The 26,503-nt window shown below is 39.8% G+C and overlaps 1 protein-coding gene across 1 annotated transcript in view; it reads left to right on the top strand.

Annotated features, from left to right (window-relative positions):
* Positions 1 to 22,774, top strand: part of LOC133420499 (glucosidase 2 subunit beta-like) — a 31,241-nt gene extending 8,467 nt beyond the window's left edge. Inside the window, exons 4-10 of the mRNA XM_061710193.1 lie at positions 186 to 243; positions 1,113 to 1,230; positions 5,317 to 5,446; positions 11,955 to 12,021; positions 18,882 to 18,960; positions 22,393 to 22,444; positions 22,650 to 22,774. Of these exons, the coding sequence (XP_061566177.1) occupies positions 186 to 243; positions 1,113 to 1,230; positions 5,317 to 5,446; positions 11,955 to 12,021; positions 18,882 to 18,960; positions 22,393 to 22,444; positions 22,650 to 22,774 (629 nt within the window). The remainder of the gene's footprint in view (positions 1 to 185; positions 244 to 1,112; positions 1,231 to 5,316; positions 5,447 to 11,954; positions 12,022 to 18,881; positions 18,961 to 22,392; positions 22,445 to 22,649) is intronic.
* The last annotated feature ends 3,729 nt before the right edge of the window (positions 22,775 to 26,503 follow it).

Below are 26,503 nucleotides of genomic sequence, written 5' to 3'. Positions count from 1 at the left end.
CCTTTTAGTAGCAATAGCCTGAAGTCGTTTCCTGCATGCAATCATATATTTTTGTTGCAATTTGGTGATTTCCATGTCTTGAATAAACAGTAAATGTATTGTCTCTCTGTGCTGAGATCCGGCTTTGTGTTTACCTTTTGTTTTTCTCTTTTTTACCTTTTTTTTTCTCTTGCATGTCTCTGCAGATTGCTGCGATGCCTCAGATGAATACAACAGCCACGCTCGCTGCCAGAACACTTGCTGGTCAGTGGATTCATATAATGAGACTCAATATTAATAAATTTGACACGAAATATGTTTGCATAAAGTAAAAATGTCCATGTTATTATCAAAGTTTGTTATAAAATTGATATTCAGATGGATAGATATGAACATTTTTGTTTATGTTGATCTTAATTGGAGGATGCTCAACAGCAGCGGATGTAGAGATGCTCAACGGTGACTCTGTCATTGTGCCACCAGGGGGCGTAGTTTCACTGTGATTAAGAGCCTGATGAAGCTCACACTCACTCTTGTAATATGCATCACTGTATTGTTTTGAAGAGTTCATTTATTTCGGAGGCAACTCTGAAATATGACATGATTAAATTTCTTTTTTCTTCCTCTCCACTTTAAGCAGTTTTTTTCATCCATAACAATTAAGAAAATTTCACTCTTTTTCTTATGTTGACTGCTACAGGGGTTGTAGGCCTGCGAATGCTTATATTTGCAGGATTTCATCTGCCAGGCCATGTTCATCATCCTTCCGTTTTCAGCATTGCACATATTGACTATAGTAAGATGTAGAAATGTATCCGGCTTCTCTTGTTGTCAGTGTCTATTATACCTTGCTTTTTATTAAAAAATCGTATATGAACAGAGTCCATTCTACTGCACATTTACGAGGTCAACACTCTTATTGTGTTTGCCAGACTTCTAAATACAATTTTTAGTCCAGCCGCATAGCGTTAAGCCCCATATTCTTTATTAACTCTTCTTTGCTTCCCTCCCATTCCGATTGTGATTGCAGGCTCTTAGAAAGTGGATTGTAGCATCTTGACCACAGCAGGGGGGGCGGGGAGGCTTTTCAGTAATGATGGGAATGTGCGTCCTTCCTCTTGCCTTTCCTTCAGGAATCTGGGGCAGAGAGAGAGAGCGTACGTGGAGGGCCAGATGAGGACCTTGGACGAGGGTCTGCGACTCAAGCAGCAGCTGATAGAGGAGGGGGTGCTGCTCTGGAGGGAGAAACAGGTAGAGTAACAAACCATGTACAGTACTTGGCAGTAGGCTCAATATAATAACATCCTTCCCCTTTGCTCACACTGTTTTTCTTTTTTCTGCCGTTTCAAGTTTGTTGACTTAGAGCTGCATAAAATGTAGCGTGCAACATTAAGTGGTCTAATTAGTTGCAAACTAGGCTGTGTCCTGTATTTCATTTCAAACCCTGAGGAAACTGCAGGTAAATCTGAAACTGTCCAGAAACAAAGACTCACCTGAAGTCTTGAGGCTCCTTGAACAAAAATAGCAGAGACCCGAATCCCAATGCAAGGTGTTGAAGAGTAGGGCTGGGGATCGATTCAAATGTCAAGATTCGATTCGATTCCGATTCTTAAGATTCAGAATCGATTATCAAGATTTGATTCGATTCCGATATTGATTTGGGTTAGTGTTATTAAATAACTGTTTTTTGAGTTGTTGCATGAATTATATGACTGTAGTTCTGCAACATATTAATACTAGTATAATATTGAGATTCAACAGCAAGTATTGCAGCTAATGATGCTGTAAGGACCAATCAGCTCCCAGAATGCTGATAGAACTGCTTTCAGAAACATCATGTGGGTCAGAATTACCAAACAGATCCAGGGAGGAAACAGAGACGGATGAAATCGCTTTTATTTTTTCCCACATTCCGTTTTTATTTGTTCTTTTTCAGTCTATTTTGGTTATTAATTTTTGAGAATTTGGTTTTTAGCATTTTTTGCAAATGTAACCCCAAGACAGTATATAAAGTAATGAAATATAGACAATTTATGCAATTATAACCTAACACTTTAATGTTTTCATACCTTTAAACATATTTAAAGGCAAAAACATGGCACCAGTTATTCTCGTGTCCAACAAAACATTCCTTTTTTGGGGATAAACAAAAAAATAACCAAAACTTGTAATGTAATGATGAAAAAAAAAATACATAAATAAATAAAAAAAAAAAAAAAAATCGATCTTTAGACATATGAATCCATTTATAGGAATTAATATGAGAATCGATTTAGAATTGGGAAATCGACTTTTTCAACACAGGCCTATTGAAAAGTTTGCATAAATGTTATTTCTTATTGTCAGCAAAACACAAAGAAGATGCTCTTACAGTTAGCATCAAACGTGCAACATCTTCCCAGTTTTGAGCAGTTTGTTGAGCATCTTTTGCTGCTTGTGCTGCTACATAGTCACCACCTTTAGTGTTATTGCCTGGCGTGCTGGAGAACACACTTGGGGGATGTGAGGTTAATATGCTTTTAGTCGTGCTGGACTCCTGGGGTTTCTGTTCTAAGTGAGCAGTTTGTCCTCATGCGTTCATGTTTGTGGCTCCTGCGGTGATACGGGGCTGCAGCGCCGCAAAAGCCAGTTGTGGAGGTCCATTTGGTCTCGTTCTAACAAGACACACGTGAGATGTTTACTGCTATTATGACTTGTCTTTTTGTTTGGTTTTTTTTTCTATCCCAAAAATCAATAAATCTGCATTAGCTGTGATTTGTTGTCACAGCAACATTTTACAGTTCTGCCTGTCCCAAGATTGCCGATGATTCATGTTAATATGCCTATTGGTAAAAATTGCAAAGTTTCAAAGTATTTTGATGCACTCAATGACATGGCTTTGGTAAAAAGAATTTCAAAAATAAAGCTTTGTGTAAACATGTTTTGCCTTTAATGATGAATTCAGTTGAAAAGATACCACTTATTTGTCAGAGAAGATTTGACTGAAGGACATTTTTTCTTCTCTCAGTAGCCCACACATGACCAGATATATCTGATTTGGCAGTTGATGGTGTTATGTTATCCTTCACATGATATTTTTTTCTTTTTTTTTGTCGTATCCCTCCCCTCTCCCGGCGTTTCTTCTGTAACAGCTGATTGGCAGGTCGGGGCTGAAGTGTCACCCAGTCCTCCCAGCTCTGTCGCACTTTGTGATCCTCTCCTCTCACAGCGTCTTTGTTGTATGTGCCGGGGTTACTCCAGGGCCGCCGTGTTGGAAAACCTCACGCAATCACTCAAAAGGGAACTTTTCCACGGGTTTGAGGGTTAAAGACAAACACGCCGCCGCAGAAATCACTTGCTCGGAGGACTTTTAATCGAATTAGCAGCTTTTATATTGTGAACGCTGAGCACAGGATGGATTGCAACGACTTACATGGAAATTGCTGTTCGGTGATATGTGGTTTCGTGATTATTTCCGTTCCCTCTCCCAGCAGGACATGATATGGAGCGTTTGCTAGACCTCATCCCGAATGTAATTGTCTTTTTCTAAAATGTTGTATTATATCAGTTTTTGATGACAAAAATGCATTTGTTTTCCATTTTGCATCTTTTCACCAAAATGATTCAAACAGCCTCATCCACACCAACCTGTAGAAACATAAACGGAATCTATGTGTAAGATATGCATGCTAATTATTGTTAAATAAATCATTGGAGGAACTATAAGGAGCATAATTCAACATAAATATATTCATGTGTGCTGATGATACAGCCCATAAATCCCTGCTGCACACTGAAGGTGGCTCAGGAATCAGCATGGCCTAGAAAGGTAGTCATCCCTGGCCGAACCACACAGAATCCATCACTGTGTAGTTTGAGTCTCTTAGGAGAGACTGGAAGGCAGAATTGACACACTCGCATGAGCGTGGACACACACACACACACACACACACACACACACACACACACACACACACACACACACACACACACACACACACACACACACACACGCTGCTGCTCTTTGTTATTAATTGGTCTATTATAGAAAGTGATGATGGGTTATGCTTGGTTGTCATAACTCGTCATCTTTGCCGCAACAACACCACCTTCTGATGTAGCTGATTTAATGAGTCCATTGTTTGAACCCGGATGATGAGCTAGTTTTTGTAAATACGTGGACCGGCTCTAGTTGGGAGATGGATGTACTGATGCACTAAGAAAGATGGACTGATGTCGGAAGCAGAAAAACTAACTCCAATGCTCCACAGCATGACCATGCAGGGTGTTTTTTTCCTTTTGTATTACTTTGATTAGGTTTTTAAAACCACTCCATTTAGCAATTCCACCTCTGATCACACGGGGAGATATAGATTTAATGAGTGGGAATGATGCAGGCACATTTTGTAGTACTAATTTACCCCACTAGAGGTCCACTTTCTTGCATCTTATGCCAGAGGGTGACCAAGCACCAATGATCTTACTTCCGGGTTGAAGCCACTTTGAAAGTAAATAAAATAAAAAAAGTTCTTTGACTGACCACTGGGGGATGTGATCTCCAAAAGTGAGGCAGTCTCCATGGACTCTCATGACATGCAGCTGTCATCACAGTAGAGAAAGAAAGTTGAATGCTTAATATTGAAGTGGTTAAAAGGTTTGCAGCATTTCTCTTTGTAGCTAGTACCAACATTATGAAGAGTAAAACCCTGAATTTATAAAATAAATAGGGTTTTGCCAGTTCCATTTGCATATTCACCACAGGAGAGGAGCAATATTCAAAAGAGATTAATGGAAAAAGTGCAGTCGAATTAATTTATTCTAAAGCTTCCCGAAGCTTATTTAAAACAACGAGAGTTGACCAAGTGCTGTTAAAGCTAAAGAAATAATAATATATTTTATATTTATTTAATAATTTTTTTGCACCTTGACACTGGGTATTTAATACACGGTGTGAAGATGCCTTTTTATTTTCCTCCTCCATCCCAGTGTCATCCTTCCTCCAAGAAATGGCGCCCGTACAAATGGTGCCAGCGGTGTGAACCGGAGTCAAGTTCTCTCGTCTGATTATGTCTGACTTAGCAATAAAGCTTTTTCTTATTCTGATATCCTCAACAGTCATTAAAAATCAGCTATAGTAATACATCATGGACATTCAGAACAAAGATAAAATTAAATAAATGAGCTAAAGCTCAATCAGGGCTGAAATGAGAGAGAGAGAGAGAAAAGCCTGTTTTTTTAGCTCCTTCTGATGAATGTAAAATAAAATGTGAAAATAAATGTAAACTAGACAGTTGTTTGCTTCAACTAACTACAAGCAATCAGTGTAATAAACATGTTTGTGTTATTGTGTCTCTCCAGGCCCAGCTCAGGGAGCTTCAGCAAGCTGCTGAAGACCTACAGATCAAATTAGAGGAACAGAGGAGGAGGAAACACGAGGCCGACCTACTCAAAGAGAAAACATTAAAGGCACCGGAAGCGGGGGACACCGGTAAGGGCCAGTCCGTGTATAAAAAGCAACTTAAAGACATTTGCTCATTTCACAAAAGTGCTGCAGTTTACTCTGTTTGAACCACCGTGGCAGATACAGGGCTGCTTCCATTTCACCGCAGCCTCGCACCGAGCAAAACTAAACATGTTGTGACAAAATGATAAAACATAGAGCGAGAACCGGAAGGGTTAAACGCAGATTCCTTTTCCGCTGATATTAATTGACTCACAGGATTGCTGAGCAACAGCATTTTTTTTTTTTGCATTCCCCCAGCTCGCCTCTTCTCGTTCCTCAAATCATCAGAGAGGAGCTGCATATGAGTCACAGGAAAATTCCCTTATCGCTCCAAGCACAAGCTGGCTTGGCATTTAAGTGATGTTCTGACTTGTGCTTATGAATGTACAGGAAGTTGTGGGGCTGGATAGGAAACGGGCTCCATCATCTCCAGCTATGAAGGATTTTTACTCATTAAATGCAGCAGAACTGCGGAGCACTCGTTGAATCATATTCCTTTAAAAACTTAAACATTTTTGCACTGCTGGATTTTTAAATACGTAAAATACGTTAAAATATTTGTCCTAATTCCAATAGTTTAATACGTGCAACACTGATACTTTTTTCCGTTTTTTTTTTTTTTTTTTTTTTTTTTAAAGACGAGGCATCAGTGATTTTTGTATCATGTTGACAATTGATTGTCTGTCTAGTGCCAAGTTAGCCCTCAAGTGAGTTTTGATTGCAATAAAGGTCATTTGACTTGGTTAGTTCCTGTGGGCATGCATCCATCATGCCTCCCACTATGTGAGCTGACCTTTGTTGGTCATCACACACACACACACACACAAACACACACACACACACACACACACACACACACACACACACACACACTCCTGAGCCCGTCATCCTTTACTTCCATTACAGCTCATCTTCAGGGTGTAACAACCATCAATTCTAATTCCTGTGCTCACGTTGACATGTCTCGTCCATGTTGGGCATCTGTCTGGGCTTTTTACGAGGCCGCTCTAACGTCACCGTGTGTCAAATGAATCCTCACTTCACTGTTTTCCAAGGCGGTGCGCTCCGAGAAGACTTCCCATGGATTTTTCTCATTAATGCACATTTTGGACACGGCTGAACAATGAGATGTCTTCGTTGATTTGAAAAGGCTGAAATGATGAGAATGGAGCTGGATTTTCCAAACAGCTTCTTTGGCATACCCTTGATGATTTTTGTTTGAAGGGTTTTCTGCAAAGTTACAGACACATACTACTTCACACCAATTACTGTGTTCCTCTATTTATTTATTTTTTTAGCTATTTGCTAATGTGGCTTTTCTTAACTACGACAAGGATGCTGAGCGGGGCTGATTAGAAAGGGAATGCTATAAAGCTCCCAACAAAAAAAACCCACAACATGCATTTTGGTCACTCACACCCATATTTTGATTGTATTAAACAGTAGTCTGAGAACACCCTTAAATTACAGCAAACCCTCGAAGACGGTGCAGGAGCGTAACAACATAAAGAGTTTGTTCCATGAATGTGTTGCTGAATGACTTGTAAATAACCTCAGTCCAAGCGGGGAAAAAAAGCAGTTGAGCTTGTGAAGTAGGTCTTAACAGTCTCTTGTAACAGCACTTAGAGCGATATGGCGAGGTTTACAGGACCCAAATGCAGGAGACTGAAGAAGCAGGAGTACAAACCAAAGTCTTTTTTATTAACAAAAAACAACACTGCTCAGCAGGAATCCAAAAAAACTCAAATAAAAACACAAATAAGAGACTGAAAACCCCATTTAACCATGTATAACCCTAGTCAGGGAAGGAAGGGATCAACAACACAATATATACTGACTGGGGCTGAAGAGATACAGGTGCACACAGTCAGGACAGATGGGAGCCAGGGAACTCAAACTAAACACAAGGACACAGACTTTCAAAATAAAACAGGAAACAAGTCAAACACAAGGTCAAAGATCCAAGTAAAACTCACCCAATGAAACTCAAAACCCTACAAAAAAACCCAAGCCATATTAGACAGTTCTGCTGGGCTTTTTTTTTTTACAGTTATTTAGAAGTTTAAAAGGTCCAGGTTAATGATTTTGAGTGGATTTTTGTTGTGCAATGGCTGTGGACGGAGAGAAAACAATGAAAGTATGGAACGCTGAAGACGATAGATGTGACAGAATAGAAAATGTCCAGTTTCTATGCAATACATGCATTCGTAAGAATGTAAACTAAACAATTAAACCAAATGTATCCTTTTTTTAATGAGCATATGATGCAAATAAACAAGAATTCCCTCAGATTCATCGTATATAAAATATCTTATTATTATCAAACGGAACAATATTAGAGTCCTGTTTTCATATTGAAGTCCTATTTTCACACTTGCATTTGACAAACAGTAGTCTTGGTTTGTTTTGCAATAGTTTTAGGCAAAACAAACTAAGGAATATACATCCTCCTGTTTGAGGGGTATAATGGTCTTCAGTTTTCTGCTCAAGGTACTCCAACAAATACTTTCAAATACATTTTTTATTGGTTTCATCTAATCTATATTCTATATTTCCTTGATCAGCCTTTTGTTGTGACAAAACTGTAATTTCCCAGCTGGCGTAATTTCAGATAAATCCTTTAGATTACCTTATTGGAGCTCTGGTTTAAGACCAGAATATACATTATTTCATCATCCTACATGCTAACGAAACCCATCAAATTCTCACATCTGAGAAGCGAGGCCCCTGAGTATTTGGTACGTCGGCTTGAGAAATAATGTAAATTTGAAATTGATCACCAAGACATCAGCAAGACAGTTGCACATTGATTTGTGATTAGGAAATCAGTTCATTCACAAATTGCAGCAGCTGTAGTTATCCCATTTACATGTCTCATTTGAATACCAATGCTGTCTCACAGAACAATTCGCCGGCGTTCTGTTCCTGTTTAGTTTTCAGTAAGATCCTTTTATGTCTTGAAGCTTTATTTATTTATTAAGGATCCCCATTAGCTGGTGCCATAGCAGCCAGCTAGTCTTCCTGGGGTCCGCAACAAAAGCTTAGCTTTTTCGAACCCCTTCCGAGCTGTCAAATACTTAGATTGGCGCAAAATAACAGAAAAACTAACGTTTATCCCACACGTCAGAATGTCTAATGTTTTGATAACTTGAATGTTGTTTTCCGTCTGACGTAGTTGGAGATAACGGCTTTCTGCCTCACTGGCGAGATTACTGCGTCTCTTTATGCAAAATCAAGGGCTCTGAAGAACTCGTCAGATCAGTTTGTGTACAGACGGATCCATGAGGACACAAAAGCAGCAAGATTTCACATTAATATCCTCTAATGGGGCGGTTGGCAGTTATTGTAGGCACTTTTACTCCTCAGGCATCAATGTAGAGTTGTTTTTTAAAGTTTTAGTTTATAATGTCGATCAACTTTCTTGCCTCTCAGTAATTTGTCTCGTAGTCTCTTGGGATGCCATAATTGCCCAGATGGTGACAAGACTTGACTTGCTGGAAGAGTATAATTTCTGTGAGTTATTCAAAAATAAAACCTTAGGACGGGTATGAAGGCCAATCAAAGAAAAAGTGCTTTTTTAAATTTTTTATTTTGACTCTCACTGACAGAGTAAAACCAGACATAGGGTGGAGTTAGCCGCCATGTAAATGCCCACATGATGGCTCGTTGTGTTTTGTTGATATTAAGTTTCAATTATCAACAGTTGTGACATCATACAGAAATCCTTTCACCCTTTCTTTAATTTTATAAATACATCCGCCCCCTGACCTGGGGGCTTTTATCTTTTAAAGAGAGAACATCAGTTTAATTCTCAAATAAAACAAAAATGAGGAAAAACAATTACCGTATTTTCCGCACTATAACCGCACCTAAAAGCCTTTAATTTTCTCAAAAACCGGCAGTGCGCCTTATAATGCAGTGCGCCTTATATATGATCATTACGGTAATTTCTGTTACCGTAGTCAGGGGGTTTATGGGTAATGTAGTTGGTGTCGCCGAAGTAATGGCGCTAAAAACGTCAGGAATCGTCTCAGACGTTCAAGACAACAGCAGCAACGCTGACTCACATAATGGCGACTTTGACGAGACGGAGAAAAGCTGGTTTTTATTTTGTTAATAAAGTTTGACATACGGTACTTTTCTTCTTGTTTTTTTTTTGCATTTGCCGTAGGATTTTGTAGCATTTCCTGTAGCGCAGCTCCATCAGGTAGATACGTAACTCAACCTCAGCCACTATAGTACGGTATTTTACCAGATATTTAGTGCGCCTTATATATGGAAAAAGTTTTAAAATACGTAATTTATTGAAGGTGCGCCTTATAGTGTGGAAAATATGGTTGTGTGCCGTCCGATGGCGCTCTTGGAACACAAAAATCAGCTGAAATCACAATTTTTGCAGATCAGAAATTGAAATGGCGACTGGTGAAACTCTTTACTGTGACACCTGTATCGCATCAGCTTTAGGTTGTGAAAATTTCCTACAACCACGTGAAAAACGGGAGAAACGTTCAGGGCAAGTGGCTGAGCATCCGTGATTACAATCATGGTAAATGTGTACATAGACTTAAAATACACCACGTCATTTATTCTGAACTATAATGTGGTGCTCTCTTTCCTGAACACGATGTGCCACTTCGTTGCTGTAAACACTCACCAATAAATGCGGCTTTATTTATGTTCAGGCTGCGTCTCACGTATTTTCGCTGCCTCCTTTTCCCTCAATAAGTAAAAGCTCGCTACAGAAGCCTGCAGCTCTTTAGATCCGTTTCCTTTTCATTTTTCTATAGAAAGAGGTAATTTCCCTTCCCGCAGATTCAGCTTTTTAGAGCATAAAAGACAGCAAAATGTGTGTTTTCTTGATCTTGAAGCGCAGTCCGTAACAGCGGAGACAGCTGTGTGTGGAAGCGTGGTCTGTAGGGTAGGCATAGATCTGCAGACTCCTGCTGATATGTTCCATTTTCTCTGTTCTCTGTGTGCCTCTTATTTTATAAGTGCGCTCTGATATCACCAGGGCAACATGGGTGGATGACTGATGGTGTCCATTAGTAAACATAGCCTCCTGTATGTGCCATCGGCCTAAAGAGCCAATGTTTTGAACCTTCTTTTTTCCCCCTCCTACTCCACTTTCCTCCTTTTTTTTTATCTCTTTCCTCACCTCCCATCTTCCTCTTAGTTTTTACTCTCCCCGCCACTGCACCCACTCCATCTTTTTTTTCTCCCTCTGCCCTCCTCTCCTCTCTTCTCCATTTATCCTCCTTATGGTTGTTTTTCATAGCTACAGCTTTGCAGTCGAGAGAGGGATGAGACCATCTCTCCTCCTCTTTTGTGCACTCATTTTTTTTTTTTTTTTTTTTTTTTTATATCCAAGGCGGCGGCCAGAGGATGAGTTGAGAATGTCAAGCATTAGGTTGGGAATAAAGAGCTATTCAAACAACAGAATGGGCCACTAATGTGACAGATGCTGTGTGTATTGCAGGAGAATATTAGCAGATCTCGTTAGCCCCCCCCCCCCCGTCGGTGGTTGGGTAAAGTCAGCAGCGGGGGGGAGGAATCTGGCTTCTCTGTTGACATTTGCTGCTTCCACTCATGTTGTGGGAGTCGAGATTTGGTGTACAGTCTTACATCTTTTAAAACTTCTAATCCTAAACTCAGCACGGCTTTACAAATATAGATTTAAGGTTCATTTTGGCAAAGCTGGATTTGTGAAATGAGGTGTAGTTTTATTTCTTCCGCATCTCCCCAGCAGGCCCTTAGCATAGGTGTTGTGTACAGTTATGTAACAGTTAAGGGGGGGTAAAGATGCAGATTTTACACTTAGCTTTTCTGTAATTAGTACCGAGAGGTAATTGCAGCGGATCTGCAATTTTGTTTCCCCTTTCAGATTTAGGGGGCCAATCAGTTTGGCTCTTTTTTCCCACTCCCAGTTCTCGTGATGACTTTGGGAGCGGCTCGGCTCGGCGCTGAACACGCGGCTGCTTCCGCCGCCTCCCCGCTCCAATGAATGCCATTCACAAAATGAATCGGCTGGGGTCACGCGCTCGCTGCAGAGGGGGGTCGAGGAAGTTTTTCCTATTCATCTGCCCGTGAATGTGAATGGAGAAGAGGGAAATCACTGTCATGGCAGCCGTCGCTGCACAAAGTCTCATGATTGCATTCTGGACTCTGACATGCTTTTTTTTCTTTTCTTTTTTTTCTTCTCTCCCTTCCTACGGGGAAACCAAATGTTCATGCACAGCGTGGCTTACTCACTGCCTGATTACCCCCCCAATTCCTCATCTTTTTAAATCCAGTTTTAGCTTTGTCCTTTTTCTTCCATTACTGCTTCTCAGTTTGTGCTTACATGGATTTGTGTTGATAGCACCGATTGGTGATTAAGAGCAAAAACCTATATCATTTTGTCTGTTGTCATGACTAGTTTTTATTACAGGAACAGGTAGGTTCCCATTTACCATAAAATGGTATTCATTAGATCTTTTTTCCTTTTTCTTTTTAGGTCTCACACATAAGAATAGAACAGCAACCAGCCTTTTCCAGTTACTTGACAGCAATAAAGATGGAAGGTGAGTAAGATGGAAAATGGGCTGCCTTTATGCAGTGCCTTTTATCTTTATCTAGTTTCTATGCAGCAGTTGATAATGTGTTTCTCATTCAACCATTCAGCCATTCTCATTATATACATGCATTCTGTACACAATATGCAGCTTTTTTTTATCTGTACGATCAGAAAAGTGATAAGCAGAGGCAGAGTGGGGGTTCATTGTCTTGGCCAAGGACACCTTGACACATGGAGTAGCTGAGGACGGTAGCACCGACCTTTACCCTACCTGCTGACCACATGCGGCTCACTATTTGCCGTCAAAAACCTTTTTTGACTCTTTTAACCTATTACTATATTTTTTCTTTTGCCTTGAAACTCTTAAAAACGACTGTAGAAATGTGCTGATCCCCGTTTGCTGACTGTACTAGCACAGGTTTTTTTTTTTTTTTTTTTTTCCTCTTTTTGCTCTGATTCTTGTGATATTTTTATACTGAAACAGCTTTCCATGTTGGATTCTGCTCTCGCCAGCGTGAAAAGGCTTTTTTGGCACATTATTTAGATTGCTATGAAATCCAATACTAAAGAAATTCTTAAAGCATATTTGCTCCCAGTTGAGCTTTTCATCTCCTGCTGCGCCTGTTCAAAAATGTAACGCGGTGGGCATGGACACTGGGGAGTGTGAAAAGTGTTCATGCCCACTACATCAGTGACACCATCTTTCTTTATTGTCTCGCAAATGATCCGCTACCTTTTTGAGCTTTGTTTCTAAAGTTTAGTCAATGGCTTAACCGCCAAATACATTTACAAGCCACATTTGATAACTTGAAACCCTGCAAAAAGTTTAAGAACACAAATCCATTCCATTTGGAAAAATGATCATAACAGATGAGTTACAGATTCACTCTTTTCATCTGAAAGTTCTCAAGAGATTCTGTTAATGAGGCAAAGTGGGGGAAAAAAATACAAATAAAGTATTGTCAGGTTTCCATTAGTTGGGGTCCGTAGTAGTTTTACACATCTACGGTGGCCGAGATCCGCCACTGCTGAAAATAAAAGTAACGCTGTAAACAGAAACAAACGCCGCTGCAAATAAAATAAACGCTACAAACAAAAAAACAGTGCTGCAAATAAAAGAAACGCTGCAAATATAAAGAAACCCCGCTGAAGGAAGTGAATTACCGGGGACTATTTTTGCCGATGCGCTGGTGTTGTACATTAAAAATGACACGTGGCCACATTGAACACTAACCTTTTCACTTATTTTCTCGTTTGTTGTTCTTCTTATTCCTTGCTCTTCTTATTTCTTCCTTTTCACTTACGTACTCTTCGTCTTCTTCTTCTCCTCTCACGTAAAAAACACCAGTGCATCAGCAAAAATAGTCCCCGGTAATTCACTTCCATTGTGGCTTTTTTATTTGCGTCGTTTTTTTTTTTTTTATTTGCAGCGGCGTTTCTTTATATTTGCAGCGTTAATTTTATTTGCAGCGTTTATTTTATTTGCAAAGCGTTTATTTTATTTGCAGCAGCGTTAGTTTTTATTTGCGGCATTTCTTTAATTTTCAGCAATGGCGGGTCTCTGCCACCATACACATCTCTATAACTTTGCCACGAGACGTTCTGGGAACCTCTAGTCCAGGGCTGAGACATCCGTACCGTAGGGTAGATGCTTCAGAGGGGCCATGAAAAACCTCCGGGAGGGGAAGTAGGCTGGGCTTGGTGCTGACGCTGCGCTTTCAGTTTGCTTCCAATTTGAATCCCCTCTCCTCATTGGTCGTTACTATTGCAGTGTATGCAAACAAAGCCATCACTTCTGCTCCTCCAGTGTTTGTTGTTTTTCCTTCTTCTTTGCAGTCTTTTTGCTTTATGTACAGTATTGGTAGCTGGCAAACAGCAACAGTAGTACACTGGTGCTATCAGATGGTACTTTTTTTTTTTTGATAAATCAGTGGATCCTGGGCTGAAGGGACGAGGAAGATGTCAGCCCTGTTACAGTTCCAGCATCCTAGGTTTGAGCCCGGACCTCAGCCTATAGTGTCCCTCCTCATATCGGTGATAGACTACGTTCACACTGCAGTTCCCAAGTGACCCAAATCCCATTTTTTTTTTTTGCTCATATGTGACTCAGATGTGATTTGTTTATGACAGTGTGAACAGCACAAGTCACATGGAATCTGATCTTTTCAAATCAGATTCAGGTCGCTTCCATATGTGGTTCTAAATCGAATACAGGTCTGATGTTTTGCAATGCGACCTCAGTGGGAACAGCCAGGTCGCAATTAATGCGACTTTGACGTCACTTGAGAGCGACCGTTGTCCTAATTTTTTTTTTTTTTTTTTTTTTTTATTGAACAGAATTTTTTAAACAAGAAAAACACACTTTATACAAAACTACTAGTAGAGGAAATATATGAAAAAAGAACATCCAGGAGGTCTTATGAACAAGAGACATATAAACAAAAATAAGAGACAAGTAAAGTCAATACAAAGGAACTGTAAGGCATTTCAAAGCAAATATCATCAACATTTCGGAAAGAGACTTAAAATAAAAGATACTTTGATATATTGGTCACTAATTTTTTTGCAGAGTTATTTGACTTAATATTTTTTAAAGAAAGAAAAAAACTTTTGAAATCATTTATAAAAAAATGGAAAGAGGGCTTCATTTTTCTCCACTTACAACAGTGTATGTGGTATTTAGCCAGTAAGAGAATGACATTAACTAAGAAGGACAGTGATTTGTCAATAGTATCTATACAAAAAATAATGTTAACGATTTCTAAATTTGGAATGTCATTCATTTTTAAAGATAGCCAATTTCTAATGACCGTTGTCCTAATACTGCGCTGGCGGGGGCAGGAGTCACTCGGAAGCGATCGGAAAAGGTCAAGACAAACATGGAGGATAGCAGCGACGGAGCTAATCAGTGGAGGGACAGTGAGGTCTTGGACCTTATAAGTATTTGGGGGGACACTACTATACAAGCTAAATTAGAGGGGTCTTAGCGTAACCGGTCCGTATTTGAGAGCATATCAGAAGAAATGTGCGAGCGCGGCTACAGAAGGACGTGGCTGCAGTGCCAGAGGAAAATAAAGAGCCTGAAAGCTAAGTTCAAAGAAGCTAAGGATTCAAATCAGCCAAGCGGTCGTGGTCGCATAACCTGCCCGTTTTACGACGAGCTGGACCTTGTGTTAGGTGATAAACCCAGCTGTCAGCCGTGGACAGGCGCGGAGAGGCGCTGACAGATGTATTGGAAGGTAGCCCTCGACATCCTGACATTCTGGATGAAATCTGCCTCTGTAAAGATGTTCATCACATCATGATCCCACCACTCCTGACTCCGAGTCCGCATCCACACACACCAGCCATCGCTCCACAAAAAGCCATTATTAAAAATGCAGCTTTCTTTCTCCTCCTTCTCCTCTTCATTAACACTTGCTCACAGTTTCGTCGGCTTCCACCACACAACAACTTCAAAATATCCCCATGTACGCTCACTTCTGCTGCCTCCATGTTTACCGCCGTATGACGGCGTGCTGCGTGAGACGTCTTTGTTATTGTTCCTCTGCGCATGCGGGTCAGTTCAGGGCCGCGATGCGTTCACACTCCAGTCTGATATAGGACACATTTTAAAAGATAATGTGAACAGCCACACAAAAAAATCTGATATGGGAAAAAATCTGAATTGAGCATTAAGGCCTGCAGTGTGAACGTAGTCATAGTTAACAACACTTTTGAGTGACGTCTAATCAGGATGAACAGCAAACTTAAAAAAAGGAGTTAACTGATTTCCAATCTTCAAGTTTTAGCAGGCTCATGAGTTGTTCCATTTCTTTATCTCACCTCTTCCACTCAACCTCCTGAAGTGACCTGACATTAGGGCTGGGCGATATGGACCAAAAGTCATATCTCGATATTTTCTAGCTGAATGGCGATACTCGATATATATCGATATTTTTTCTGTGCCTTAATTGGGGTTTCCCCCAAAGCATTATAGCATAGCATCTCTGTTAGCTTCATTTTTTTCTGAGGCAAACCCTTAAAAAAACAATCAGTTTTAATACAAAGCCTCGTGCCAAATGTCACAAAGGTACCTTTGTTAACAGAGGTCTGCACAATATCAAAATGTATAAAACAAATGAAATAAAAATAACCTGTCTGCATATATAGAATAAAAATGCTTCTTGAATAAAATAAAACAAATATCCCTTTCCTACATAACAATTAAATTAAAATACACTGTACAATTAATACAATGTAGACAGTAACAGGCAGACTTTTCCACTGAGGTTGATAGTTGTGCAAATAACAAAACATTTGTGCAAATCTCAAATAAAACATTCAAGTCAATTTGTCACAAAACAAACTATATCAAAATCATAAAAATTTCTTTTATTATTATTATTATTTTTTTTTAAATCGATATAAACAATATTGTCTCGTACCATATCGCGTTTGAAAATATATCGATATATATTAAAATCTTGATATATCGCCCAGCCCTACCTGACATATTTTAAATTCAATCAGTTTTGGACGTTGGTCAGTCGGAGGAATTAACCTCCATCTTTCTTTCAAGGAAGATTGTGAAAATTGATGTTTGGCTGACAAACAGGAGGCTTGATATCCGACCACCATGAATGTTGTCTTCCTTTTTTCTTTTTCTTCTCCACACTTACATTCCTCAGTTTCCTATATGTTTGAAAATCAATGCCGGTTTAGCTGTCTGGGCACGTTCTGCCAGAATGGAACAAGGGCCAGGTAAAGCAAACTCAAAGCATTACAAAACATATGGCTGCTGACAGGGTGAAATGCTTGGGTAGCATCTTTCTAGCGGAGCGGTATATACTTATATATGCATTCCTGCAGTTCAATATGTACCGTTATCTGTATCCCACCCCCTCCACTCACCTCAGCCCTCTCCCCTCCCAGCTCTGGAACCATCCATCCAAGGCAGAGTCTCTATGAGCTCCGCTTAAACAAACACATTACTAAGCCGAAATATCTGCAAGTGCCGCACATTTCTATACAACCATTGTCTCAGTCTGTCAGCCGCTCGACTTGGTGAGCTGCCTATCTTGATGCAGGGCATGTATTGATGTCCATTTGAATAAAACAGCAGGGTGAAGGCTTTGTATGTGTGTGCTACATCACCATTTTTCCCCTGTAAGGCTCTGCAGCACACACGCCAAAATGTCAGGCTCGATTTAGCCGCTGTTCTGATAAATGCAAAGTCAAATATTATACCTGATGCTGGAAGTTGCCAGGCAATTTGCTGAGAGAATTAGCATGCACACTGTAAATAAAAAAGAAAAGCTCTTTGTCTGGCTTTATCCCTAATGACACTTAGCAAAACGTTACCTCATTCTTAATTTGCTTCATTGGAATTGCTAATTATCTTTAATGCAGATTCACAGATAATTATTCTCTCATTTATACTGTGAACTAATCTCATTTTTGTGTCCGTTTAGTCACCAATAATTGCTTCATGACAAAGATTACTACCATTAATTTCCATGAAGTTTGGGATCCACTCTGAAGCACACAAAGGCATTGCTCAGAAAACATCGTCATTATCATAATAACTGTATTTTTTTGATACACGCATCGCCACAGTGTCAATATTTTTCCTCCTAATTGGTTTCAGATATTACGGAGGCGGATTGAGCAGGTAGTTTTTACAGGTTTGGTGTGAAATCTACCCTTTTTGAAGAGTTTGCATGAAGGGGGACATACTTCTCCCGACGCACTGGCCATTTAAGTAGATTTGTTTCTTCCTCATTAGTTCATTCTGAACCTTCTCATGCACCGCGCACAAGTGCAGCCCACTGTGCCAGCTGGCAGGCAGTTGGCAGCCCAGTGCAGGATTAACTGGTACCAGTATGCTGGCCTATAAATAGAGTCTACCAACTGCTTCAGGAAATGAGCCATGATGGAGCCTCCCAAAGGCCCACGAACAGGTTGTGCTTTTTATCCACTCCCCTCTGTCAGGATTTATCCCCGTGCGTATCTGTGACTCTCCCTTATATTCATTACCGGCTTTCTGAGTGAAGCCTACCATAGGAGTGCATTGTAGAGCAAACCGCTCCTATGATGTAAACGTCTATATGTGCAATAAAAGCCCTCAATGAACGGGGGCCAAGGCCAATTTTCTTCACACCAGATTCCCAGAGCCATTGCTCTGCAGCCTCCGTTTTCTCTTCACAACAGAGAAAGCCATTGTTTCTCCCGAGCACTTAGTCGTAGCATTGATCTTCCGTTGCGGACGGAGCAGGCTATTTGCTTTGTAAGTTTGCCTACACTTCCCGCTTTTGATGGACTCCTGGGATTGATTCTGGTCATGCAGTCATTATCTGGGCTCGGTAGTGGCGATTTAGCTGCAACCTATGGAAGGAAGACGCCCCGCTGGGATGAGTGACTGCAGACATAATGTAGTTGTTGTAGGAGAATATGAGGCGTGGGTGATTATTACTTTATTTTTTTTTTGTTACACATTGTGTTGTGGGACATAGAATAGCTAAGAGAATTGTGAGTCATTTTTACTTATCAGCCTTTCCTGTATCAGTTCCTGTCTAAGTGAAGTTAGTTTATTTGTTGTTTAGTACCCTGGGAGTTAGTGCTCCAGGCTGGTTTGTTTGAGTTACAGAAAAAAAAAAACAATATTTATCTAATCTCCACATGTTCCTTTTTGTTATCAAGTCTTTCAGTTCTCTTCTCACAGAAAGTAAGGTTGGAAGTTTTCAGTGGAGATAGATGGAGCTTGTTCTTGTCAGTGTAGCCGGTGACGACCTTGATGTGGTCAGCGCGTCATGGGAAGATCAACCTCTAATATTCAACACACATGCAGGTAGGAATACTAATATTCTCACTTTGTAACTCCCACAGCATATCGGTGGATGAAGTCAAGGCTAAAGTGGTGCTTGTTCACGACGAGAGGCGGGTTCTCTCTGAGGATGAAGCACTGGTAAGTTTTCATTTTTTTTTTCTTTTTTTTTTTTATTCCTAAAGTTCATGCTATAATTTTTACAGGTAAGATTTCCATTTGATGACTCTTTTACCTGAACTCCAAATAGACTTTATGGTTTAGTCTTTTTTTTATTTTTTTATTTGCAGACATTTGCAGTTTTGCAGCACACTTTACTGTCCTGCAGTGCAGATGTCTTGTTTTATCATTAACAGAAATATCATCAGCTGAAGTTTTTTACTGATATGTTTTAGTCAGTGCATGAAGGTCTGAGAGCCTACAGAGACTTCCCGGAGGATTGTACTGAACCTTCACATGCCAGAACAGCTCTTTTTTTAACTAAAACTGAACTAAAAACCAGATTTAAGAGATGTTTTTTAAAACATTGATCTGGATGGGAATGTGGAGTTGGAAAATACTTCCGAAAGAGCGTGAACCTGTTGCTAAGAATGTGGTTGGATTTGTCCCATCAGTCAACACCTGTCACCTGCTCGCTTCAATCAGCCAGAGCTGCCAATATTCACTCTAATCTGGTTACTTTTATAATACTTGACTTTTGAGACGTTTTGCTCTGATGACGTCACCATCTCTGGTTTCAGTTTATAAACTCTGGTGTCGTGTGGTTTCATAAACCTGGAGGAATTTACCTTTTTAGACATAACGTGAAAGAAATCAATTTTTTGTGAAGCAGTGAGTCCATTTTGGAAACCTCGTACTTGACACTGTTCGTAAATGTATTATACAGTATCTACTGCATACTGGTCCGGAGGTGGTTGTTACTACGTCACCTCTACCACAACTGCAGCACAAATGTAAGCCAGACATGTGACCGTTCTAGTGGCCTCTGCTGTAATGCCACAATCAGTGCGTTTACATGGGAAGTTTAATTAAATCCGATTTTAAAATGATTACAAATTACCATGTAAACACCTAATTCCGAATGGAAATGGACAATCCGAATCAAACTTAATTCCGAAGTAAGTGGCTGGTTTATTCCCATTTTAAATCCGAATAGAATAATTCCGCGATCATGTATACACTCATTCCAGGGGCGCCGGATTCATTTCAGAAGTGCGGGGGCCAAAAAGTGTGTAAGTGTGTGTGTGTGTGTGTGCGGCGGTAGATAGACCTCACTTAAAGGAGCTTGAGGCAAGAATAAGAAATGAGACTCATTAGCGCTACGACGGCCGTTGGGGGTACTGCAGCCAACAGTGAAGCCGGCACGGGAGAACGGGGAGAACGCACATGCAGCGTCATGTGACGTCACATCCGCAGGACAGCGTGGGAAATTCCGGTCCGGAATTGCAGCACATTTTGCAGCACACAGCCTGTTCAAGGCAACGGAGAGATACACTAGAGGGCTCATTCTTTTTGGTTTGGAACGCTTCATCTGACATTATTACTAGAAAACTTAAAACGTATACGCATTTTTTTTCCATAAATCCTGTCTCAATCCTGCCTCATGTTCCTTTAACTTCTGTGAAGTAACTATAGCTTGTTTGCACCACAGGGTGGCGGTATAACAAATCTTAAGAGAGACAGAAATTACTTTTCAGTTGCCTCTCCACCGTCGTCCAGTTCAGCACCGCGGACAGCGCCGTGTGGTGCTGAAAGGGAACCTTGTTGCAGAGAAACCCTGGTAACACTTTACAACAAAGTACTTATCTGCAGGAATACCGAAACCCTCAGTTCCTTTAAATAAAGGTTAAAAACTTGTTTTGTAAAAACTCATCGCAGATAGCTTTGACTGAATTATTTAAACCCTACTGAATTTTGATGTAAACACTAATTTCAGTAATACAATGCAAGTCTTTACCTTGCTTTATTCTGCCACTGCACTGTAGCTCATAATTATTTTCTTTTCCATTTTACTTTTCATGTTTTTACTATGTAAAGCACCTTGAATTGCCTTGTTGTTGGAATGTGCTGTACAAATAAACTTGCTTTACTGTACCTGGTGACCTTTATTTGGAAGTATGCAGACATGAAATTGGGAGATTAGTGGAAAGACACGCAGCAAAGGTTCACAGACCGGGAACTGAACCCAGATGATGATGACCGTAAGCTTCTGTACATGGAGTGCTGCCCATCCATTTGAGCTGTCTGGCACCCGGTGAAGTGATTATTTTACGTTTCGTTTCAATTAGTGGTCATCTCTTGGAGCTGCATGAGTCTTTTGGCAACTTCCTTTTCCTCATTAATTTTAAAACAGAAAAGTTTGCCTTTAATTTTTTCTGGTTCGTTGTTACTTGCACTGCATTAGCATTGTTTCAACTTTTCAGGCTACATTGCACTCTTATCAGCATTTTGAATTACTTGTGGCGCGTTTAATTGCTTTTAGTGTATTGGGCCAACTGTTGTTTACCAACTGTTGTTTACAGTGTTGCCTCCATCATGGTTCCACGTTGTGGATTTTCCACATGAGCAAATGGCAGAAGCTTAGCAGCTGTTTGAAAGCATGTGGCTTACTTGTGTTGAGAGCAGAAAGTGTGACTGGTTGTTTATGGTATGAGCAGAGGTGTCAAAAGTATTCACATTCATTACTCAGGTAGAAGTATAGATACTAGAGTTTAAAAATACTCCTGTAGAAGTTGAAGTATCAACTCAAGTTCTTTACTCAAGTAAAATTATAAAAGTACTGGTTTCAAAACTACTTAAAGTATAAAAGTAAAAGTAATGTAAGGGGGAAAAAAGCCATTAAGGACAAAAGCCATTGAAAATGAATGCATCTTAGTATAATGCAAATATATTAAAGAACCATATATGTGTACTATTGAGCATTAACATGTGTTTCAGAGAGCAGGAGATATGATGACTAGTTGCCTATAAGTATTGTAATGGTGCAAAAAGTCAAACTTCAGAGGCATGTTATCATTTATCCTAACCTTTATTGGAATGTACATCCAAGTTTAGTTGCAGGAATCTGAGGGAACGGATGTAAGAACAAAACTGGACAAGAACATCTGAAACAACCACAACCAAATTTACTCTATCCGGATGGAGCAATTTAACTGGATAGTTTTATTTTAAAGGCCGAAATGAAATAGAGTAACAAGGCTGTTTTTTTTTTTAAATGTAAGGAGTAAAAAGTACAGATAATTGTGTGAAAATGTAAGGAGTAAAAGTAAAAATTTGTCTGAAAAATAATTACTCCAGTGAAGTATAGATAACCAAAATTTGTAAGGTAACAAAGTATTTGTACTTCGTTATTTGACAACTCTGGGTATGAGAAAGGTTTGTCAAACACCCAAGGTTGAGCTTTAGCACAGCTGTGTGAGCCCCCAATGAGTGGATATTGCCTTGGATTCATGTAGTGAGAACATAAATACTCTCTATAGCTCTATAACCATAATCTTACCATTTAAGAACAACAGAGATGCACAGCCCTGACCTGTTGTCCCCGACCTGATACTCCCCGTGCTTCATCTGCAGCTAAACCACGAGGTGGCCACTTGTTTTCCATCTCATCCAGCGTCCCTGGCAAGTATGCTGCTTGTATGAATCATGTATGAAAGCAAAGTACTGCCTATTGGGGACGGGCTCTCCTTTTAGAGGTGGGGAGAAGTTCAATCATACGGGAGGGGCTCGGAGTAAGATGCTGCTTCTCTATATCAAGAGGAGCCAGATGAGGGGCCTTGGGCATCCAGTTAGGATGCCTCATGGACGCTTCCCTCATGAGGTTTTCTCAGCACAGTCCACTGGGAGGAGACCCAGGGGAAGACACTGGGACACGCTGGAGGGATTATCTCTCTCTCGGCTGGCCAGGGAAGGCCTTGGGATGCCCCCGGATGAGCTGGACCAGGGACTTCCCTAATTAGTAGGGGTGGAACAATATATCGTGCCACGAAATTTCACGATACAAAAACGTCCCGATACGTGTCATGAAGGTGACAAACGGTATTGCGATATTGGGTTATTAATACCGTATTAATATATTGTGTTGACTAGTAACACGCAGTGTATTTGTGCCGACCGCGCCTCGACCCGCGGACCAAAATCTTCCTCCGCTCAGAAGAAACTAGTACCGTTTTGGTCCCGATCACGGGACTCTTGCAGGGTTTTGAGCTCTGAACTTTTACTTATGTAAGGCTGGTGTAGAGTTAAGCCGTACCTTTATTAAATTAAACCTTTTTGGGGTGGTGAGTAGGATAAACACGGGGACAACTTCTGCTGAGTTCCAGTGTACTTTAATGTCCCTCAACAGTGTAGGATTTTAGAACATCAACACAGCAGCTAGTGCCGTACTGTGGCGTATCACTCCGCCCAATCTAAAACAGACTAATCACTACAGATAAACTGACTAGTGTCATTATAGTCCCTGATTTACATCAGAATATAAAGAATATATTTATAAAATAATGAACCCTGAATTACCAAAATAACCTTCTTAACAAAAATAAATCTCCTCTTACACTATAAGGTGAGCATGAATCAATCTTTTTTATGATGTAAAATTGTATGTATTTATTTACTTTTATTTATTTAATTTTAGTTGTTAAATTTCTGGAAAAGAAAAAAGTCAAATCATACATGAGAGAAACTATTCAGTTTGTGGCTAAATATTTGTACTTGTATGAAACTGAAGATGCATAATGCAAACCTGACATTTACTTTTAGTTCAGTTTGTGGAAAATGGTTGGCCTGGCTTTCTCTTTAAAACTTAAACAGTTATAAAGCATTACAAACTGTAACAATAGGGCAAACGTACAGTATTGTTTTGTATTTTTGTGTCTTTCAAATAAAAGACAAATTTTCCAGTCATATGTTCCTCATTCAAGGTTGTTTAAAAAATACTGCTATAATATCGTATCGTTATCGTGACCTCAATATCGTGTATCGTACCGTATCGTGAGATTAGTATATCGTTACACCCCTACTAATTAGCGTACCGTCCCCTTGACCTGACCCTGGATAAGCGGTAGAAGATAGATGGACGGCTAGGGGCCTAGAGTTGGGGATACCCATGGTTGAATGGCATCTGTGCCTTCAACTGCCTATCAGTCGAACCTCAGCGTACATGTTGCAGTTGCTTCAGTGTTCGTTCATAGCCGTGTCGACGGGGAGAACAAGCGCGACTCACGTGGTCTCCACAACAAAAGCTGGACTGATTACTTTTCTTCTGCTCCCTGCACCACTGCTGACGTTAGCTGAATATTGTCACATTATATTGCAGTAAATATGTGTAGGATTTTCCTGTATTATACTGAAAGTGCAAAAATGCAGGATGTGATAACGTTATGAGTGATGCCCATAATCCCTCTGTGAAGTCGAGCTCCGCCTGTGCCGACATATCTTTCAGGACTGCGTCTGTCTTGTGAGGATACTCCTTTCCCATTACCACAGCTGCCTGTAGCAATGACTAAATCCCCCAGGGAATGTTTCTGTACTTTTTGAGCGAATTCCAATAAAAGTGTCCTTTTGAATAACACTTTTCCCTTGTTTTCTGTAGAAACAACTAGGCCACTGACTTCCTGTTCATAAAGCTCACAGATCCAGTGCAAGGGAATGGTCATTTATTGTTTGTATGAAGACTTTTGTGTCACAACTCAGTTTTGAAGTGTTTCTAAATGTGCATGTAGACTGTGCTAATGTCTTTAAGGCCCAGAACTGCTCAGAGTTCATAGCTGGGCGTAGATATTACTGATGCAACTTGCTCTGCAACAAGCCCATGTACTCTGGAACCGGGCTCGATACACTCGCTTGTGATTGGCATCTCAAGAATGTGGCAGCCTTCCATCAAGGGAGATGTAAAATAAAGATATGGTAGAAATTGGTCGGACATTCAGTTAAAGAAAACTTTTTTATATCAGAAAAAGTTTGGATGGCATGGAAATGGCAATAAAGTAAAAGTACAAGTACAAGTTTGACATTTTGATTTTAGGATGGTATGAAAGTGAGAAAATTTGGCATATTAGTTTCATTTCTTCAGGTGTTGGTATATTGTCTAGGTCTGCATTTCCAAAAACAAAAGTGAGGATTGTGGGCAATTTAGGGCTGGTTAAAAAAAAAAAAAAAAAAAAAAAAAGATGAATTCTGGTCAGCAGGTGAATTTAATAGTTTTGGTGCAAAGCAGTATCCATTGAAGCCACAAAGCAACATGGCAATGCAGACCAAATGAGGGAAGCATTTCACAATAAAGTTTGTATGTTGGCTGCTAGCATAAATCATAACAAAGTGCACTTCTAAACTGACTAAGTGGTATTAAGAGGCTGCGGGACCGCCCCACTCATCAGCAGTACTTTTAGAGGTTCTTTTCAACGATACAGCTGATTTAAATCGAATCAAAATGATTCTTGTGATATACATACTTTTATTTTTTTCATTCAACTTGCATTTTGCATCTTTAAAAAAAACAACATATCTCCCTCAAATGGCAATGCATAATGAACTATCATTTATCAACATCTATGAAGCATAGAAGCATAGCAACATCTATGATTTATTGCACATTTCTGCTAAACTGAAATATTCTACAAAAACTGAATCTGGAAAATACTGCAGGTATGTTGTTGTTGAACTGAATGTTTACTGAATATAAAGTGCAAAGTGGAAGGTGCCAGTCCAGCTCAGGGTTTCCTCATTGAGAGGTTTAAAATCCTGAAATGTATTGAATATTTGGCTCTTCTGAGCAGAGCTGAAGTAGTTTGAGAAATGAATGTAGAAAAAAATATTGATATTTGATGATTTTATAACATCATGTTCGTTCATATTATGTTGTGGCCTCAATGTTTTCATGTTTTTCATGCCATTAAGGAAAGGCTAAAAATGAATATCTTATCAATATAGAATATCATATTTATATTAAAGTTACGAGCCAGCTAGTCAGTACAGTATTATAGATTACTACGCTAGAAGAGTTGAAATTCCTTTGTTGCCGACCCACCGGCAGCCAACAGAACAAGATGGACAAAGCCTTAGCTTTCAGAAAGTTCACTTGTACAGATTGTTTCCTTGGCAAAAGCTGCAAAAACAAAACAAAAACATCAGAAAGCTGTTGTTCACATTTTCCCCAAACACACAGCTGAATCACTGCTCGTCAGTCTCTCTGGCAGGAGACAATCCCTTAAAAGGATAAAGCTGATTTTGTGTGTGTACATATATATATATATATATATATAGATAAGGGCTGGGTATTGTTAAGAACCTCACGATTCGATTCAATTTCGATTCAATATTGATTTAAATGCTTTGATATCGATTTAGTAAGACGTAAATACACAAATACCTGTTGGCAATTTTTCCTTAGTTTTATTTTCATGCCTAAAACACGTGGCATTTTACTTCACATAGAAATGAACTGAGCAATTACACTTACACTAATGGCTCACTTGTGCATTTGTACTTTAGTACAAAAGTTAAAATAAAAAAAAAACACGACAATTCTGTGTCAACATGATCCGCAGGTTTGTCGTGTTGCTGTTGTATTTTAGTTCTGGCTGGCACAACTTAAAGGGGACCTATTATGGCATCTAATCCCTATTTTAAACAGGCCTTGAATGTCTTAAAAACAAGCTTTTGATTGTTTTTGCTAAATAAATTAGAA

The sequence above is a fragment of the Cololabis saira genome, chromosome 20, assembly GCF_033807715.1.
Source record: "Cololabis saira isolate AMF1-May2022 chromosome 20, fColSai1.1, whole genome shotgun sequence".
NCBI lineage: Eukaryota > Metazoa > Chordata > Actinopteri > Beloniformes > Belonidae > Cololabis > Cololabis saira.
This window is presented reverse-complemented; position numbering and strand designations above follow the sequence as displayed.